This window comes from Nannobrachium achirus (assembly GCF_963921795.1).
Source record: "Nannobrachium achirus genome assembly, chromosome: 2".
Lineage (NCBI taxonomy): Eukaryota > Metazoa > Chordata > Actinopteri > Myctophiformes > Myctophidae > Nannobrachium > Nannobrachium achirus.
In genome coordinates, this window is record NC_137811.1 from 53430864 (window position 1) to 53452658 (window position 21795).

The 21795-nt window shown below is 45.7% G+C and overlaps 1 protein-coding gene across 1 annotated transcript in view; it reads right to left on the minus strand.

The window, feature by feature from the left end:
* Nucleotides 1–90: 90 nt before the first annotated feature.
* zfpm2a (zinc finger protein, FOG family member 2a) overlaps nt 91–21795 on the minus strand; it is a gene marked incomplete at both ends in the record, with an annotated part of 157184 nt that continues 135479 nt past the window's right edge. Inside the window, 3 exon segments of the mRNA XM_080754619.1 lie at nt 91–2654; nt 3291–3515; nt 5458–5664. Of these exon segments, the coding sequence (XP_080610745.1) occupies nt 91–2654; nt 3291–3515; nt 5458–5664 (2996 nt within the window).

Here is a 21795-nt window from a genome sequence, read left to right on the forward strand (position 1 = left end):
CAGAAGAAAAAGGGCAAAATTTGGGGTAGGGGGAGATGGGTGTTTGGGGAGGGGAGGGGGGGGGGGGGAGTAGAAGAGCGGACCTCCATTTTATTTTACATGCTCCGCTGCATGTGACGAACAGTAAAACTTCTTATGAGTGATAAAGTTTGACAGGTTGTTGAACTGGATATCACAGAGGCGACAGTACTTGCCGCTGCCAGGAGCCTGGGCCGAGCCGTTCACACCTTTATTGGCTGCAGGTGCCGGCTCCTCGGTCGGGGACTTGGAGGAGGGCGACACGTTCTCATTGGTGTCAGCCGGGTTCTCGGTGCCCCACGTAGGTGAGGGATTGCTGGGGAGGCCATCTGGCTGCTGGGGGTTATGGGACTGGTTGTCCTGCTGCGGTGGAGCCGTGCCCGAGCGCTCCTCGGGCTTGTGCCCCCCATTTACGATGACCATGCCCCTGTTTTTGGGCAACAGTGGCAGGGGCTCCTTGCCAGGGTGGGGGCAGCCATTAGCAGCAGGCTGCTGGGGCTGGTCTCTGGGCGTCCCTGTCTCTCCTCCACCACCACCTGCTCCACCTCCTCCACCGTTAACGGCCTGCTCCTGTTCACCGGGTTCTCCCGGCACCGCCGGCCCCCCCGCCACGTAATCGGTCGGCTTTATCCCGAAATACGGCGATATTTGCTCAGCACCTTTCACCTTCTTTATTGCTCCGGGATAAAGGCAGTGGGGCAGAAACATGTTCTTGTTCTCGTCTTTAGAAGGGATGAGCTGGGGCTCAGCGAAAGGCTTGAGCCCCGGCACAGGGCCCAGGTGTGGGGGAAACATACCTCCGTTCTGCACCATCATCTTCCCGTTGCCGTTCTTCTCACATTTGCCCGGGCTCTTATCGTAGCAATCATCGGGGTTGTTATTGCCTTCGCTCTTCACTTCTGGGAACAGGCTGGGCTCCAGGCTGCTAATCTCGGTCTGTTGCTGCTGCTGCTGTTGCTGCTGCTGGGCGGCAGCAGCGACCGCTGTAACGGGGCAAAAGTTCTGTTTGTGCGCCAGGTAGTTCTCCACTTTGTTAAAACTGATCTTGCACACCGTACATTCGTGATAATCCAACAATCTTTTTGGGGAGTTACAAGACTTGTCCGGCGAGCACTTTTTGCTGAGATCTATGGGGGCATCGAGCTCCTGCTGGTCCATGGTGTTGCATTTGGGAGCCAGAATGGACTTGGTGACGGTAAGGGAAGCCTCCAGGTGTTTGGGCACCATACCTGGGAAAACATCACAACGTGGGTGGAAGCGGTCTGCAAGGCTCTCCACGGCCTCCTGAGACGTACAAGGGTTCCCCATCGATGGAACGCCCAGGAAACCCGGCTGGCCCATGGGAGGCCTCGAGTGGTCCTGGTCTGGGAGACACATCTCGTACATCTTCCTGCGCTTGCGGGTCCGCATGGTCCTCTGCATGGAGGGCACCTTGTTGGCAGACATGCGCTTCATGGGCGGATCGTGACGGGTGGCGCAGTAGTACTGCTTGTGGACCATGAAGGTCTCGTGGCGGCTGAAGGTGATGTTGCAGGCTTCGCAGATGGTCTTGTTTGGGTCGTTGTCGCTCTCCACCAGAGCCGTGCTGGGGCTCTTCCCCTCCGCCTGCTTGCCGTTCAGCCTCTCCTCCGTGCTGGTCGGGGTGGAGACCTTCTTCACCTGCCCCGGTAGTTCTTTGTCAGACCCTTTGGCCCCAGCATTGATCATGTCCAAAACGCTGGAGTTCAGACAGGCAGACTGCATGAGGTGGCTGTCGGCCTCCGTGGGGTGGCAGCCGGCCAGCATGCTAACTGAACTGTGGGCGCTGTTGGGGCTCACCGCCTCGGGGACCTTGTCTGACAGGCTGGAGAAGTCGGGGGACTTTGTCATGTGCTGCCAGCGGCTGTTGCAGTAGTGCTTTTTGTGGACCAAGTAGTTGTCCAGATTGTTGAAGGTGATATTGCATTCAAAACAGGTGGCCCCTTTGGGCATGAGGGGGCTGTAGATGACAGGGGGATAGCTGTTCCCTCCGTGACGCAGCCGCCGGTGAACCAGCTCCGACATTTTAGCCAGGATCTCTGACGCCTGCGGGACCACCGAAATATCCTGGGAGAAAGCGAACTGAGACAGGAAGGGGCCCATGGGAAACGTAGGCATGTTATGCTGCACAGGGGAGGAGGCCAGGCGGGGGCTCGAGGGTTCAGACTTGATCCTGGTGTAAGAAAAACTGGCCTTGCTGCCCGGGTGGGCGTCTCCTTTCTGAACAGACAACATGGGCTTCTTCTCCGCCTTGTCGGCCTCTCCCTCCGTATTAGTCTCCTTGTTGAGCGTCCCTTTGGGACTCCCGAGCAGGGCCTCCTTCCTGTTGGCCAGCTCGGCGCGGGCCTGCTGCTGGAGGCTGTCCTCGGCCCCCCTGGGGGAATGCTCGGTACCGTCGCCCTCCCTGTGAAGTTTGCCGCCGTGCCCGTGTAAGTCCTGATGCTGTAAGAGTTCCCTGTGGCTCTGGAAGCTGATATGGCAGTGATTGCATCTGAAGGCCGCCTGTGACAAGTGAGACATGATGTGATGCTGGAATGTAATAAGAGAATCCGCCGTGTAGTTGCAGATTGTGCATTTCAAACTGGTGCCAGGAGGGAGGCTCTCTTCCATTTTGACACCTGTGTGGGAGATAAAAAAGGGAGAGAACTGCTTACAATCTCGTCTCTCCCACTTCTCCTTTAGACTTACAGTAACTGTAGAAAGCATCAAACGCTAGCTGCATTATGCCAAGTATTCCTATCCATGATGTTACTCCCCCCCACCCCGGTTTTATTTGCTGGCCGATAAACTGTCAACTGTGCTGTCTGACAGCAGAATATGTATATTTCAGGAAGGAAATAACTGTCATTTTCCCAATCCCATTCCACAACATGTCAGGAACTTCTCCTTTATCAAAATGACTGACAAACAATCTCTGTCTACACAAATATCTATATATGGTATATCGTCCCTGTCGGGCAGAAGCCTCGTATCTCCAAGTTTCTAATGTGTACGTTTATTTTATTTTTTCTAGCGTAAAGCCCTGCTTCACCATACAAGACAGTCGCACAAGACTAGTGAAAATAGCAGATCTACAAGCACACAACGCCTCGCACCTGGTAGATCAGCTATTTTCACTAGTTTAAATAATTCTTTAGGTTTTGGACATACAAGGTTTCCACCCGACAGCGACGATATATTACACACGCACGCACGCGCACACCCACGCACACACACACTTCACAGTTCAAATCCTCCGTCGTGCTTCCACTCACCACTGTGTGAGGTGCTCAAGTGCATTTCCAGGGCCCGGGCTCCAGAGAAGCTCTTATTGCACTGTGGGAAGGGGCAGATGCTGGGGGTCTGGTGAGGTCCAGTGTCGTTGTCCTCCACCGTGTCGGGCTCCCTCTGCCGCCCGCTGCAGTAGTACATCAGGTGGGCCTGCAGGTTCCTCTCACTTCGGTACCAGATCCCACATGCTTTGCAGGGAAAGATGTCCTCTGCACACAAGACATAAAGACAGAGAGGGGATTTAGTATTTTCATAGCATCGCTATCGGGCAGAAACCTTTGCAGCTCCATATGTTATAGTTTTATTGTTGTTTTTTTTCTTCATAAATGAATGCCCCATTTTATACTTTGTTGTATGACATTGTCACGAGATTTGCCAATGTACAAGGTCACAATGCATTGTAACACATTGCACGTTGTTTGGCTGTTTTCACTTTTTGAAAGATTTTGAATATTCTGATCATTTTTGCCTGGTAATGACATTCTTGGATGTAAGGGCAAGGTTTTATGAAATCCAAAAAAACGTAGTCGAAAGCAAAGTCACTAAATATTATAAACGGAGGTGACCGCTTGGTGTGACTAGAATCTCTCTAAGAGAGTGCAACAATACTGCCTGAGTTAGAGTGGAAGAGAAAGGTATACAGTGTACTGTACAGTAAATGAGTAAACTAATAACTAAAGACAGGTGAGACTAGTTAATAGGCTTGGGTTGCGGATCTTTAGAACGGGGGTGTTGGTACGCCAGGTTGAAAGTGGTTAATCACTTAAACCCTCTAAAGTCTAAACTGTACTTTGACTGCTTTTTGCAGTTTACACCCGGTACACCAAATCTCTTCAACAAAAGTAGCCGATCAACGTGTCGCTTGTAGTGTCTGCTAAATGCCTAAATTGTAAATTTTGTAGATCGGCTACTTTGGCGAATGCTCCCGCCAGAATAGGCAGTATGATGGTTAGGTGGTTCAAGAAAAAAAAAGATTAACACAAGCTTGTGACTACATAATAACTACATTGGATCCATTGGAACACGTTATTTATAGTGTATAAAGTAACCAGTTTGTAATATTATGTTTCCTGTTCCCCCCGAGAGTGTTGATATGTAGGCATGTATGCATGCTACGATGGCATAGGTCTCTTGCTTTCTACCTCTCTCTCTCTCCCACACACCCACTAATGTACACAACAGCCCGCTTTTCTATATTTCTGTGGCACGGACAGTCAAAGCTAATGTTTCAAGGCTGTAGCACCAAATCCTCATCCATGTAGCAGCGTTGCTACTACTGGGTTGGTGCCCTTTCTCAAGGGCAAACGAGAACACTGGACCATCTGCTTGCAGAAGCCTCCCTGTCGAGCTGAACCCAGATAGCCCTTATTAAGTAAACAAACACACTATTTGCATGAGGCGTGTAATTTGCAATTAACAGGTTAGTTTGAGCCTCGGCGTGTTTATGTGAACCCCAAACTTGAAGGTCGATGGCTCTTATCTCCAGCACAGAGACTCATCTGGGTTAATCTACACTCACCGGAGACACGCTCCTAGTTAAGCAGGTGACTGAGTGCAGGCGGTGGACTGCGCTCTGTGTGTGCGTGTGTGTGTGTGTGTGTGTGAATGGGTGAGAGAGAAAGAAAGAGGCAGAAACACAGAGAAGGAGACAGAATGCAGAAGATGTCTAGAGTGCGTTATGGCTGGGCAATCTATATTATATCAATATTGTCATATGAGACGACTAAACATCATCTTACATGTTGTCATTTTAGATGTTAGTAAATCCTATTTTATACATACAAATGTCATAAATTGTGGAAATAGACTGTAGATATTTTTACATTTCGTACAAAATAGATTGCGCATTGTCTTCACAACCCGATATTATAGTCACAATATTGAGCATATTTGGTCAAAAATATAGTGATTATAGTGATATAGTGAATATAGTGATTTTTGATTGTGTCTCTATATACCAGAACATATCTTCTGTGTGTGTGCATACACAGAAGATGACTGCGTGCGTGCGTGTATTTGTCTCTGTACCTTTAATCTTGGTGTCCTTGTATTGCTCTCCTTTATGTGGACATGAATAAATCGTGTATGTGTGTGTGTGTGTGTGTGTGTGTATGTGCGTGCGTGTGTGTGCATGTGTGTGCAGCCACTCACTGTTGACGATGGCAGTGGGCAGAATGGAGGCCATGGCGGCTTGCTGTGGCAGGAGCTGAATGCTGTCCAGCAGCCGGGCTGGGTACATGCCCTCGCTGAGAGACATGTGATTCACCGCCTGCAGACGCGAGTCAAAGTCCACGGCGAACGCCACCAGCTCCTCGCCCTCCATCATGTTCTTGGTGGTGGTGCACCACAGTTGGCCACCTGGACACGACACAAATAGAAGGGACAGTTTAGATGCACGCTGGGGGGAAAATAGACCTGTTTTCCAGCACACTTTAAATATATATACGTGTCCCTGTTTTGGGGGGCGTTGTGAGCTTCTAGATGGGATATTTTCGGTGAATAGCTTTGGTGTAACGGGAAATACTAGTGAACCTACAGCATTATAGATCCCTAATTGCGACCAAGTTACTATGAAAAGCTCCACCGGCTGTCTATCCGTCACGTCACGTCACACATTTGGCCCTACTCTTATCTCTGCCACCGTTGGCCCTATCGATGCCAAACTTTGCACACACACTCCTTGGATGGCAATTTTTGCTAAACACATTTTTGGACACTGCTCCTACAGATATTGGCCTAAAATCACGCAAAGCGGTACACAGTATCTCTAAAGTCATGTCATCATCATGGATCTGTCCCGTTTCCCATATTTCCTCCTGATTGGCTACGATTGCCTTCTAAAGTTTGTGTATGTGACGTGACGGTCACTTATTTCCCGATTAGGGAGTCTTACTGGTATATAGTAACCCTGTCACCTAATATATAAATATAAGTATATACTGTACTGTCAAATTAGTCACTGTCGGGCAGAAACATCATAGAGTAGATCCATATTTAATTTTGTTTTTTGTTAATGCTGTATCTGGTCATATTACGGTGTCACACAAAAGTAGCAAAAATAGCTGATCTACAAGCTCACAACGCGAACACAGGTTATTTCTTCCATTTTCTGAAAATGTAACAGTTTTTGACATACAAGGTTTCCGCCTGACAGCGATGATAATTATAATGTAATAAATATATATTTTTTAATTCCCTATCTACTGTTGTTTATCACTGTCACTATGCTGCTACAATGTCCGAAGAGCAGACCATGTACCAGTACAGAAGACATAGCAACCTTTAAGTGGTTAAAGGGATGCGTGGCATTTGATCTGTGACATACATGACCTTTCTGTATGGTCCCGCCGAGGCGGAGGTTCACACAAGGACCACGTTTAAAATTGACCGCATGTGAGGTGATCTTGAGGACACTGGGGCCTCCATTTCAATGCCATCACACCTCAACCGCGCTCAGCTGTTGGCTAGAACAGTGAGGCCGGTCCTGCACGTTATTCGGTTGTTGTGTTTTGGGATTAAACGCTCCTCTGAAAATCTTCTGAACGTATTCATTAAGTCAGAGAAAGGAGGGGAGCAGGAGGGAGGGAAAGGGTAGGCTGATGCTGCTGGTGGGGGACGGGGGTGGGGGTGGGGGAGGTTTTTTAGCTTAGATAATATTTATCTCAGCACATGACAGGCTTTTCAGCTGCACTTCATTTTCCACTGAAGAGATTAAAGTTTTTAATGTGACTATTTACAGAAATCTGGCTGGGGAGATAACAACAAACCATGATATGCTCCCGCTAAATGGCAGAATTAGGACATTGTTTCTGACGAAAGCCGGACAATTAATTAAAGCGCGCTGTTAGCTTTCAAAGATGTGCAAACATTCCGACGGAGCGTCAGGCTGCGAGGGGCCCTGGCGATTTGAGCCCATCTGTTGTGGAATAAAGAGAGACCTGAGGAGACGCGCGGAGGCATAGGATGGGAAGGACCCCACACAGCCCATTACTGTGATTACACTGATTATTCATGTTTACACAGAACCTGAGGCTTCAAACCGCCCTGTGGACAGGGTTAAGATCAGCACACGAGCTTTCCCTCTACAGTATAATCAATTAGATTTTCAGGCAGATTTATTTGGTTAATGAACAGGAATGGACAGAAGCTAAGGCCATCCTACCATGGGACGCATAAACTATAAATCATCGCTCGCATTAAATTGCGATTTTATCCATTATTTCAATGTATAATTGAGTACTTCAAATTTCACGTTCTGATTAAAACCTCTCTGCCCCTCCTATCTGCTAGTGGAGCACTGGAAATTAGACGAGTACGAGTGTGTCAAAGAAGTGAAATGGCATTAGAATATGCCATCTCTCACAGTCACATTTGTGTGCAGGGGTGACTCTCTCTCTGTGTGTGTGTGTGTGTGTGTGTGTGTGTGTGTGTGTGTGCCAGTGCTGCTTTAAAGAGCAGCGCGTATCTGTCGCCCGATCTGCTCTGACGAGACACACACTTCAGGCCGCTCTACTTCATGGTTTTGATTCTGTCACACCACACACTGCCTGGAGAGGCCCTTTGAATTTTTATCTCCTAATTAAAATAACAAAACTCCTCTCCGCCGCCTGCCCGAGTTACCATCAAGGTAGATACAAACTGCCAGTGACAATAGGGGTGTGGGGGGGGGATTGGGGGGTGTCGGGGTATATCGCAGTCGTCACCACAAAAGTTTCTCATCCCCCTGTAAAGATCTTTAGCACAGAGGCACTCTGCTTACAAAGAGAATTATGAACTAGGCCGTGTTACTCCGATACAAATCACCGCTTTTAGATCAATCCAAATCAAAGATACTGTATGCCCTGCTCGGCTCCACTGAAGTACATTGTGTAGAGCCTGATGAAAACATTTTTTTTTTAACAGTGCTTAGATGCTGCAATTTGACGACGGGGTATGCACTGAGACTGGGGCCCTTCAGCCAAGGATGCTACGGATCCCATCTGTTGTGTGTGAAAATGTTGGAAGTGAATTGTAGAAGTGATTGTCCCACTTTCACCGAGCCCCACAAAACACTGAGGCAGCAGTCTGGTTGCTACAGCTCTGGGAACCAATCAAGAGACAGGTACTGTAGTGCACTATGAGCACGTTCCCAGACACGCACACACGCGCGCGCGCACACACACACACACACACACACACACACACACACACACACACACACACTCACAGGTACATTTTACAATATGCAACCACTCATGCATGCAAGTAATACACTACATGAGCACATTCACATATTGCAATATGTCGATACAGTGTTATATATCAATATCATGATACAAGACTAAATATCATCTGGGACATCATAAGTAATTGTCTTTTTCTGGTTTTAAAGGCTGTATTTCAGTAAAGTTCTGCTTTTACCCACTTAGTTATTTTAATAGTCATGTGATTATTATAACAAAAATCTCATTGTGTAAATATTTTGTGAAAGCACCAGTAGTCCTCCCCACGGTCAAACATCACCCAGCCCTACATTCATGTTCCCGCACCCACGCACGCACACACACACACACACACACACACACACACACACACACACGCACACACACACACACACACGCACACACACAGATAGCTCTGCCATAGGAAATGGGCTGCTCAGAGGCGTTGGGTGGGCAGCACACAGAAACAGATCATTCCTGGACAGCAGTCTCCTCTCAGTATTCCTCAGTTTCCCCACGGTTGTTTCCCTCTGAGAGCCTTTTCATGGCTCGCAATCCATGTCGCAGAGACACAGGTTAGAAACCTATGACAATGGTGTGATCTTCCTGAATGGCACAGCACCAGCGGGGTCAAGAGCGAGAGTGAAAGAGCAAAACCATAAGTCTTTAAACTAGGGGAAAGACTCGAAAAAAGTGCAGCATGTGATTTGCACTTGTTTGCCTGTTTAACTGTCTGCAGTGAGCTGCCTTTGTGCAGTGGCCAATGCAGTTGGAATGAAGGCTATTGTCTAAATCCTCCTGCAGAGCACCTGATAAAAGAATAAAGAACTATGACATATTCTAAAAACAATAGAGGAATTAAGGGGAGACAATAGGCCAGCTGCCTCATTAAAACAATCAAAAACGGCATCCTGTACGTAGTCCAGATAATTAAAAAACCACTGCTTCGTACAGTCTCTCAATACCATATCCACCAGCTCACTGTGGCTCTGCTGGCTAAATGCCCTCTTCCCTCTCTCTCTTCCCTTTGATTAATGGTTTATTTGAACACGCAGTTGAAGATGAACATATGAAGGAATTCAAGAAACAAAATTACAACGCAAGCCCCTTTTCCCTATAAGTACTTATACTCTAATCAAACGTCTCGGGATGAATCGCGTCGGGAGAGGTGGGGGGGTTGGGTTGTTAATAAGGTACATGTATGCCTCTCCCCTTTTCCCTAAAGCCCCAAGAGATTTCAAAGTGCAGGCATCAGAGGCCATTTTTAATTTCCTCGCTTTAAATGACTTTATAAGAAAACGGATGTGTACAGTATCTGTGTATGTATGGGGGTGGCAGGGAGAGGAGAGCAGGAGATACTCCAGCAGGAATGAAATAGTTTTTTTTTTTGCTCCCTGCACACCGCCACCATATCTTAATGAAGGCACAAACAAATCTCTCAAGCCTTGTGCAGAAGCTCAGAGACAACAAAGCAGCCGAAATAACAGAAGGGCTCGGATAATTAAACTGGCCTGAAGACAGGTATTCAAATGTTGGTGTGTAAACAGCACAACTCTTTAATAGTTTAGCTGTAAAATGCGTAGTTAAGCACATCAGCACTTGCCTCTCCCATCTGTCCAAACACATTACCATTGCAGAGGCCATTACAGCACTAGAGTACAGTCCCACTGCACCAAAACCACATATTATGGGATGGGAGAATGGAGCTTTTGGGAAAACTAACAGTAGCCTATCAACATTATCTGGATGCATCATGGCTCATGTTTTATAACGCATCACCCAGTTCACTTTGAGATATGGGCAGGGGTTGAACAAGCGTGGCTATGCATGGCGGCATTTGAAAAGGTGACACAAGGTAAACAAATAAGGAAAAGTTTTAAACTTCAAATTCATGGCAGAGACAAATTGTCACCCACCTCATTTCTATCCTTGTCAAGCTACTAGAGCCTGACGGTGATTTGCCAGAATGCTTTTTTCCTTGGTGTGACTGTTTGGGCCCTTAAAGGGCTCCTCTCGTTCCATTGGCTGTGCGCTGCTAACTGTTGGTCTTAATTGTGGAGTGAGGCTAGTGCCTGAGGCCACAGAGAGGCTTGTAATTAAAGACCTCTACTCTTGTCTCCAAATCAGCTCCAAGTCCTTCTGGTCGAATGGGAACAGCCTCCTGGCAGCTACGAATATCAAGTAGCTGCACGTTGTTAACTGCTTCTAGATTTTTAACAAGGCTCAATCTTAGTATGAGGTCACCACAGAACACAAATCCAAAAGTCCCCCGGTAAATGTGATTCCTGAATCTGGCAATGAAACACGGATATTGACTGTAGATGAACATCATCTGCATGCAGATCTCACAACACTACAATGCAATTATCTTCGGAAATGCAGGAAATCATTTCATTGGGTTCATCAAAGTTGAACACAGTGAGATGAGTCACAGTTGTCAAACCACCATCAGACCACAACCCAGAGTGAGCAAAGTGGAAAATGGTGACTTAATACTTTCCAAACAACCAGTGGTGTTAAATAGGAACATTCACTCACAGGGTCAATCAACTCACTATTGTTGACGACACCATAAACTAGAATCAGCTAACTGTACCATTATTACGCTGTGAGAGTGTCCTCTGCCCCTGCATTGACACAGATTGACTCTGTCTGCCGCTTTCTCTTAAGCTTCCTCCTCCAATGTTACTTTTGGCCACTAGGAGGCACTCTTCTCACACTCAAGCTTCAGCTCAAGCTGTGCAGCCAATGGACGTTTGCCGTGATGATGCTGTGTTGATGCAGACGCCTCAGACACAGCAGGCAGATTCTGTCCTCACATCCAAGGAGGTATAGGTGGTGAACACCTTAGTCTCTTTATGTGAAAGCAATTCAAGGAAAAGGCTTATTTTTATTTTTTATTTTGTAAATTATTTTTTTCTTGCTCTTTGGAATGCATTGTGTTTGAGACGAGTTAGTTTTTAAGGCTTTTTTTTTTTTTTTTTACATTTAAAACATATTTTGTCTTGTCAGTTGCAAATCTGTAATGGCATTCTTCAGCAATGACAAATTATTTTGTTTGGTATTTTTTAGTATTTGCTATTTTCCAAAAAAGTAAGATACACACATTTTGTTAGAGAGGGGGAAAAAATAAATCCAGTGAAAGAGACATTCATTCCTGAGTAAATATTTGTTTATGGAGCCTTGCCTTGCCTGACACCCACCCAAAACCCACGATTCCACTCCCTACGCACTACAATGTCCAGACTCATTTTAGCTTCGAGTGTTGTTGCAGATGATAGCCGGCACCGAGAGCTCATGGATGGCCTCGGGCGAATGGCACGCAGGTCAGAATCCACAAATTAAAAAGTCGTCCCAGGGGAGCGTCATGCATGGTCTCCCCACAGTGTACATTCACAGGCAACAAAGACATAAAACCGCCACACGTCACAGAACAATCCCATTCACCACACATTTATGAATTCTGTGGAGAGAAAAACAGCTGTGTGTGAAAAAGAAAAAAAGAAATAACACTACTACTACTTCTGGAAATGATGTGACTGAGGAAATACTTGACTGCTTAAAAATAAGACGCTTTACTTTGCAATTAAAATACATTTCTCCAGCAGGTCTCTGGAGACTTGTGGCTTTTTCATTGAAGTGAGAATCATGCTAGCCAGTGTTACAGTGTTGAGTGAGAGACGGAAAACAGAACAAAATGTGAATTATAAAAGCCTATCATATAGGTCTGTTAGAGTCCCATAGAATGTTTTTTTTAAATATTTTTAAAGAAATGCATCTCATATTATATCCTTATTTATAAAATCAAATGTAGTCAAGTACAATTTGTTGAATTCTTTGAGAATTATAATAACACCTGTTTTATTGTACAGTAAAAATATATTATATGAAAAATGACCTGTTCTAAACTTATTTTAATATTTTTCCCATACACATTTAATATTGCTCCACACATTGCAGCACCAGAAAACAAGGCACAATCAAAATGCAGCACATTTCACACTTTCTATTTTGCACAACACATTTTGAGACAAGTGCCACCAGTCCAAGACAATGCCAGCTGCAGATTCTTTAAGAGAACGCTATAGCACAATGCTGTTTTTTCCCCTCATTAACTGCCACACACAGCCCAACTCCTCCCTCCACAGACTGGAGTCAAGTGTGCTATTAAAGGACTTCTCTGATTAGCTCTTCCTGGGTCTAGTCCGCTATGTTCTTTATTTAGACAGGTTGGTCCCAATGAGCACTCTATTAGCCGCGCTTGCTCTGTGGGTAGGGCTGCCTGCGTCCTGGTTGGGGCCTGGTTGCGGCCAGTCGACATGTGTTTACTGCGGCCCCCGCTGAGGGAGCACACTGGTTGGGGGCTGTTCTGACCAAGCCCTGCTAATGGGACCAGAAGACCCCTTGTGACAGGACGCTGCTGTGCTGAGCAGCACCGTGGACCAAACCCCTCCCAACCCCCAGCTGCGGCCCCATGGCCCACGTCCCCCTACCCATCATGCCTCTGTGGGAGCAGGTGAACGGCAGAGGTCCAACGCCAGCTAGCTCCGTTTTCTGGTAGTGTGCGGTGCCACCGCAACGTGCCTCAGTGGTTCCTCCAACATGGCTCCGGCCCTGCGCCACATGGGCTGGCTGGCTGGCTGGCTGCGTCTGTGTTTGTGTGTGTGAGTGTGTGTGTGTGCGCTCATGTGTGTGCGTGTACGTGCGTGCACGCGTGCAAGTGTGCGTATGTTGCGGTGGACGCCGTCCCTAATAGCAAATGCATGCCGTTTAAAAAATGGAACCGTCTCTCAGTCTCTCACTCATCTTTGGAAAGGTCTATTAGGGCCTTCTGGCGTTTTGCAGAAGGACGGAGAGCCAGAGAGATGCACCTGTCAACCATTTTGGAGTGCAACCTTATTGATCCGGTTGTGGGGAACCGAATTTATTAAGTTACATGTTTCTCTTCATGAATACTTGATATGATACAAATTTGCGGCCCCGATCCTTGCATGCTTGGCCGATATAAAATGTAGGACCAATATAACAGCAGGTGCATGGTGCTACAAACCAAGAGGCAGAATAAGAGCACTCACTCACACACACACACACACGCGTGCGTGCCAGCCAAACGGCCGTGGCATTCCCCAACATGCCCTGTGTCTCTGCACCCCTGTAATTCTACATATTGCTTTAAGTATGTGCTAATTACATTTTCTGTCGGTTTGCGAGAGAAATAAATAATCTGCAGCTAAAAGGCCTAATTGCGTTTGTCACATTGTGTCTCGGTGGCTGGTGCAACGGGAGTGCAGCCGCTGCCCTTGCTCATTGCCATTCTGTCGTCCTGGCAAGTCCCCGCACTGCCCCAGGTATCACCACGCGGCCATCTGGAGCCGACATCTGTCTCTCTATTGATCACAAGGGTTTAGCACTTGATCAAACAGACTGCGACAGGAAATTGCTCTTTTCCCCACAGAAAAGGCCAATCGCTTGCGTGAGGGTAATAGAGTGGAACTGAGATGCACCACCAGCATGGTGGGCAGGCGGGCACGGGGTACAGCGGGGTGGGCAGTGGCAGAGGAAGGCATCAGCCTCGGAGGAGATGGCCGCGGTGGCTTGGGTGGTGAAATGAAAAGCCCCCGTGCCCACACTGTCCAGCCAGTTTTGACCACAAGACAAGCATGTCTACCGGTGCAAGACCGCAATATGTCATTATAATGCTGGAACTCTGGTAACAAGATTATACCGAATTCTATTTCTTCAGCAATTACACAATAAAAATCAGAGAGTGTACAAATGTAACCAAATGGACCTGTAAGGGTTCATTTGGTTACATTTGTACACTCTGGGAATTACACATGTATAAATGAAAACTGAGGATTTTACTGAGTCCGTTTTGAGGCCTGCATATAAACGATCTTATCTGAGTAGGTCATGGGGAATTTTAGTGCAGGTGGAAGACCGAGCCATCACCACTGATAAAAAAAAAGAAAAAACGGTCCGCTCTTGGGATTCAGACTTGAATGTCTTTCAAGCTGTATTCAGGTGCCTCTGTGAGCCAACAGCTGTCTCAAACTGTTAGGAAAGCTGGATCCAAGTGAAATATGCTACATAACAAGTAATGCCAGATGGTTCTGGGGACTAGCGGTACTTCTTCTGAGGAAAACAAAAAATAAATTCACAAACAACCAACCCTAGGATTGCAGGATGTAAGGAAGATTCTAAATTGTGGGAAACATTTAGATATGTAGATGACTTCCGTAAACCTCCAAACTGTAGGCCCTCCAAACTCAAGCGTGCCATGCATACGCGCACGCACGCACACACACACACACACAACATACTCTTTGCTTTGGTGTGATACATGTTATAACTGAGTAGCACAATATTTCAGCAGTGCATAGTTGCCAAACAATGGCTATAGTTCTCTCTGGTTCCCTTGTATCCCAGTGGAATTCATCACACTATTAGTGCCTGAGGTGAACAGCTCCTGAATGTGTGCTGTGTTATTCGAGGCTGTGGTCCATGTCTGAAATAGTGCTCTCTCTCTCGCTTCTCAGGCATGCTTTCCAGGCACTCACTGTAACATCGTGTTTAGCAAGTATGGACAATTTGATACTGAAGGTGACATTTATTCAATATTGTAGAAAATATTTAATTGTTCCTGCAGAGCGAGAGATATGTTTCCCCTTGCCTACAGTGCTGGGATTGTCCTTTGGAATATGATGCAAATTTGGGATGAAGCGACTAATTCCCTCCCTCCACCTCTGTTCCCCCACACACATCCACCGCCCTCCATCCTCCCCGACACAAGGATTCTGATTAATCGTGTGACCGCCCCTCGTTTTGCATTTTACACAATCTCACGGCGCCATGGCGAGATGTGTGAGGTGTTTCGCCACTTTTGGCAAGCTGAAAAGATGTAGCCCAAGGAGGAACAAGTCGAAAGTATGAGGGAAAAATATGACCAGGGGACGTGATAAAAAAATTATCAGCCAGTGTGTTTTCCTGTTTGGTTTTAATCTACATTTAATTAAATTCTTATCTGCTGTGTGCTTATGGCTGCATTTGAATGGCGAGGCTGCATTCATTATGAATGGTAAAATTGAACTCAGTACATTGTGTGTGGCCCAATAAAGAAACAAGACTCTTATTGCGGTGCATGCACAAGCTCCGACAGACATGCGAAAAAAATAAGTCAATTAAGATCGGTCTTTAAATTACTGCTGTATCAAAACAAGGGGCGGGAGCCCGCTCCATAATAGAATCCTGACAGGGGAGAGAGAGAGAGAGAGGGAGAGCACAGTCAACTGTTGTTAATATACATCCCATTTGATATAGCCAATTGTATTAGCCTGTTTATGGAATGCACAGTGTCCATGCATACTAGATTTACTGGTCTGTCATGATAGTTCATAATCAGCACAGTGTGGAGAAAAAAAAAGTTGACTTGTAACAATAGAGAGGTCAAATGAAATATTGCTGCTGCAGTATTATATGAGTTCCTCATAAAGATTCTGGCGGTTTATCTGGTGTGGTGGAGGTCAACAGCAAAGGTCAATGACAAAATACATACAAATTATATGTATTACACTGTGTCTAAGAGTTAAATCCATGGGTGGGGAGAGGGGACAAAAAAAGAATAAGAATCGTACCCCAAAATTGTAATGCTGTTGACAAAAGACACACAGCTTATAACGGACGCACATGCACTTCATAAGCTAAGAACAATATCCCATAGGCAGCGCCCCGGAAAAACGTCGAAAAAAGACCCTGAGCCGATACTACAAAGTTGGGCCCCGGCAAAATCCCTAAATCTTCCCGTTTGCTTATTCCGAGCAGAGTGGGGGGAGACGGAAGCTCCCTGCTGCCTGCCCATGTTTACAGAGCTGTTCTCATCTCTAGGCCTTACTCATCCACCGCACTGACACACAGTGTCGACATGATTAGGGGGTCTGCCTTTGCATAGGGGGCCGTGGGGGGTGCGGAGGATCGGCAGATGAATGACTTTGGTGCATCGGAGAGGGATCACAGCAGATAATCGCTCCTGACTGCTGCGCTGGAACTCTCAGATCTGGTCTTTAAAATAATGTTAGGAGTCAAGTCTCCAAAGCCTTCGCAGGTTATCTTCTTGCATTTTATGTTTGCTGTTTAAATCTTAACGGGACACGAGCGGCAAGGGAGAGCAAATGTGTCTGGAGTCGGAGCAAGTGGAGTGGAAATGTTATTGCGAGGGGTTAAGATTAGCTGTTGCAGGGGCTGAGGAGATGAAACTCTCTCTATTCCAATGGATTTCATTCCTGGAGAAAAAAAAAACTTGGAATGTTGAATTTAACCTTGTGAGGCCTGTCTCCTTTGAGAAGCCCAGTGTGGATAATGAAGCTGACCTCTGTGAAACTGACGTAATTCAAAGACATTCATTCTAACGCGAGACAAATAACCGCCTTCTTTCGGAATACAAAGCCAAGTCCACCACTCCCACACAGACAGTGGAAAATACAGTACAACATAAATTCCAATATCATAAATACTGCTATCGCACAAACAGTGGAGTCATAAAGTATAGGTGCCTGTGATGGTGTGTCTAGGACTATAAACCTCTGGTGTTACTCATAGGGAATAAACACACGTGCACAATTTACGGCGCTAGATTTCCCCTTTGTTTATCTTTTAAATAAGCACAGTTTATCACCGCCTGCATAAGCAAATAGCATGCAATGTGTATTGTTTTAACATTTGATAGGCTGTCCAGAAGATTCATTTCTCCCTACTATTTGAATTGTCTTTGTAATATTCACAGCCATAGGCATCAGGGCCCATCACCTGTTTGTTATCACTGGTCGTCCTGTTTGGGAGCTCTTGAAACGGTGCCATGGCATTGACTCCCAGTTAACAGCGGGTCTCTGAACTCCTCACGGTTGATGGCGGAGGCTGCAAATTACGCTAACAACTAATTAACATCATAAAGACTGATTCAATGGATGGACGACACCTGCAACCTCCATTTGCACACGCTAACCGAAAATTACCTGTGTTTTTATTTCTGCAGATAACGTGTGCATTTTTCAGCACCCTTTAGAATATTGATTTTCTTTGCTGTGCGCCCGCTTGGCAACTGTTTCTTTTTACTGTACATAGTAAGGACAAAATAATAATTGCGCAAATGGAATACTGGCAAAAATCCTAACGCGTTTTCTTTTTTTTTCATGGGGGTTTGTACATGTAGGGAAAAAAACGTAGCCACTGCCAAATCCTATGCTTGAAATAACACATTCAATTTTCTAATTTCTATTTGAATATAGAATATTTCCAGTCGGCAGACATGAACCTCCAGTTACTGGTCCGAGTAACAAAGTGCTGTCTGTCAGTCTGAGACACTTTGCTGGCTGGCTGAACTAAGCTGGTTTAGACTGACAAGTCCTCAATGATGGCAGCCTCAACTTCCTCTGGCCCACATCTACAATCCTTTTTCCTTCCCCTCACAAGCTTCCAAGCTTCCATGCTTTGAGTTTTTTTCTTTCCATTCACGGCCATTGGAGATGACCAATGTACAGCCAAGTGTCCAGTCACTTTTAACCATCGTTGAGTTCCCTCTGTCTCTTCCTCTCTGAAGCCAGAAACAGCAGCTAAGTTCCACAGGATGGTAATGCACTCACACCTCATTACAGAGACACATTATGGACTACAGCAGTAATACGGCTTTAATCTTCTCCAAATCGTTATAAATGTCAAGCTGGGGCCAGGGAATTCCCAGCCTATTGCACCAATGGCTTAGCCCACTATCCCCTCTTTTTCCGAATTAGCTATAGCCGGAGAATTACACTCATTGCCAGATCCGTTGAAACTTTGAACTCTTTTATTCCTATCATTCGGTGCGCCATTAACATACTCTTTGAAACTGCCTCTCTCCCCTCCCTGAAAAGCCCCAAACAGCTAAATATGAAAACAGCTGATACCCCCCGCCCACACACACACACGCACACGGGCACTCGCACACACACACACACACACACACACACACACACACACACACACACACACACACACACACACACACACACACACACACACACACACACACACACACACACCGTGCATACCTCCTATACCCCCCCCCCCCTTCCTTAGCTTCTCCTAATGAGAAGCAACATCCCTCTCTCTCCACTGAAGGATCCAGACTTTCTGTGTGATAGAGAGACTGCGGCTGTTTATTAATAATGAATTTGGATGTTTGCGCGTGGAACGTTATCAGCGAGCACACAATCCCACCAATAGTTTGCCCTGATGGGGTAGCCGGGTTCCTCATTAGCAGAACATATTTAATCCAGAAGTTTCTTATCAAATGTCACACCTGCATCTCTAAATGGCATTTTCACATTCATTCGCCTGTATTTGGGAGATGAGGCTCCAAGGTGCTTTGCAGAGATTAAGAAGGAGAGAGAGAGTGCAAGCTTATTTTATCATTTAGCGGGTCTGGAAGGAATCCAAGGAGTTTTTGTCTTGTTGTTGTAATTAGAAAGCCTTTTAAGTGATAACGCCTGCATAGGAATATGAATATGGAGCCATCAGGCCAGTTCTATTCTCTCCCCCCCCCCCCCCCCCCCCCCCCACTCCCCTCTCTCTGTCTATTTCTCTTTCTCTCTCCCTCTCTTGTCTTTTTAAATTGTTGAATGCTGCGTTTTTGTTGTACATGCAGCAAGGATTAACTCAAGCTTCAGAAGTTTAATGAAAGACTTGAAAGTAGGCAAACACTCAACTGGAGAACTCAAAAGCACCTTTTCTTAACTGTGACCGCGTCTCCTTTATTCGCGTGAAGACGAGGTCTGACATGAGAGCACATTTTGTTTCTAAATCTTTAAGGAAAAAAAAGAAGGTACAGATGTTATTCTCCCTACCTATGGGCATTGGGCCCCCAGGAATAATTTAGCCTGGGTCATTTTAATGGCCCCAGTACAGTAATAACATCTAGACTATCCATGTTAGACACAAGAATACCAACCTACTGTAAAGCCTAATATATGCTCATCCTACGATGGTGTAGTTCTTAGAAAATAGCCGCTCTACAAGCTCACAACGAGTCACATCCGCAACGCACTGTGAGCTTGAAGATCGGCTAAATACGTCCAAAATAGCCACCATATGATAGTATAAGTATAAATAAATATAAGTATAAATAAATCAGGCTTAGTGTGGCGTGACCAACACTATCCAAAATAAAGACAATGATTTTGATTCATTCTATTAAACAGCAATTCTCTCAAAACGCATTGCATCTTCCACTGAGCACAGGAACACATGCAGACTTAAGAGAATATAATATCAGTTTTTATTATAATGTTCTTGTCTAGTTCTATAAAATGGAGTACACCTCTCAGTAGTGGCATTTAGTCTCTGTTTGTATCCAGAAAAGCTGCTGCTAACCACTGGTCCAGAGATAAGTGCAAAACTGAGAAGTATTGATCCGGTAATAGTGGTTCACGCTTTGACTCTGACACCTTAACCCCGCAGACATAATGTCATAGCCTCTTATCCTTTCCTCTTAACACAACCTGCCTATCTCCCAAAAGCTGTCACCTCTAGTAATACGCTTCTCAAAAGCTCCGCTAAATCACTGAAATCATTGCACTTTCAGACATTATTTATTTTCCCACCTCTTAAAAGTGAAGCGTGATTTACAGCTCGGTAAAAGGTTTTGCTCTCCCTCATCCTTTGCTTCTTCCATTCCCCTCTATCCTCAAAGCTATACTTGCTACATGTGTTTAGTAATTCCCTTTCTTACCACTGTAAGGACTGCTATGTCGCAATTACTATGTTAGGTCTGTGTAATTGTCCTGGTCGAACAGCACATGACAAATACTTCAGTTGAGCTAGAGCCCACATAGACATCCTAGATGTATGCTGCTTTAGACATTTTCATTAAGTGAAAGCGTCTCTGTGCCACAGTGCAGTATTACCCTCTGCCAGGTATGAATGAAATCTAATACCGCTTAATTACTGAGATAAATGTGTATTGTTGGGGTGTGTTCAGGATCCTTTAAACTGGGCTTTTTATCCGTTACAAATCATCAGTTTGAGTAACTCAGGGGTGAGAGTGATCATTAGTGGGGATTTAGGCCAGACTTATGATGGAAAAATTACAGCAACAACACGATTGAGCAAACATCTCTCTTACACTCATAAGCCTGCAAATGATCAGACATTGTGCCCAAAAAATGTTGATCGACGGTCTTAAAGGACTGCCACAAGGGCGGCTGGGCCTTCGGTGGATGATGCCAAGCGCTGACATTATATGCAAATTTTGTTTATTATCTCGCAGGCAGCTCAGATCCTGCCTTGGTTGGGCTGCTGCAGCCCACGGCAACTTCCAAGCAAGGTTTATGCACAAGGGTTTCTAATTAGCTCTCTGAGGGCCACAGTTAGTGCAGCACTTTTCACAACAGCAGTTGGGAAGTTGTACACTAACTTGGAGGGCTCCATATGTTGCCCAGGAGGCCTTGGAGACAGATAGAGCTTGTGTGTTTCACACAGACACCATGTTTGCTCCCGAAAACTCAATTTTCATTCTATTGTAGATGGAGGGGGAAAAGGTAAAAAAAACACAACGACTACATGCTCAGACTCTGTTCAACATTATTTATGTATTGCACCTTTGGGCTGCATGCATGGAGAATTTCTTTTTAAACATGGAGACCCTGGTGTCTAAAGAATTGATTTTGACAAAATGTATGAAGGCAGCATAGACATGTCATGTATATTAGACCTGCAAACCACTGTAATGCCAATTCAGCCGTCAAGATGTGTGGCTGGAAAGAGTGTAATTAGTGAGCTTGTTTTTGAGCTATCGAGATTTTGATGGGGATTGTAATTGTGACCATAGGTCGCAGTTTACAATCAGATTCGTCACAGCTTGTCCGTAGACGTCCGTCCGTCTGGATGTGTACACCTTTTTACGGTTTATGGGTTTGTCGCTCTGACATCAACTCTGACATCACTGTGATGTCAGGGGAACCATTCTTAACAGAATGGGTTTGTCCCTCTGACATCACGCTCTGGCTTCACTGTGATGTCACACTAACAGAATCCCTTTTATGCCCATATATCTCATCAATATTAAGCCCATATTTAACAGGACTACATATGGGAATGCCCATATATGGAGTCCATATCGGCCACATACCACACTAACAGAATCCATATATGGCCAAGACAGATGGCCAAGACAGCCCATATCTGTCTGGCTGGTTCTACAGACAGGGATCTCCATGTATGGGCATAAAAGGGTATGTTGTCAGATGTCATAGATATCATA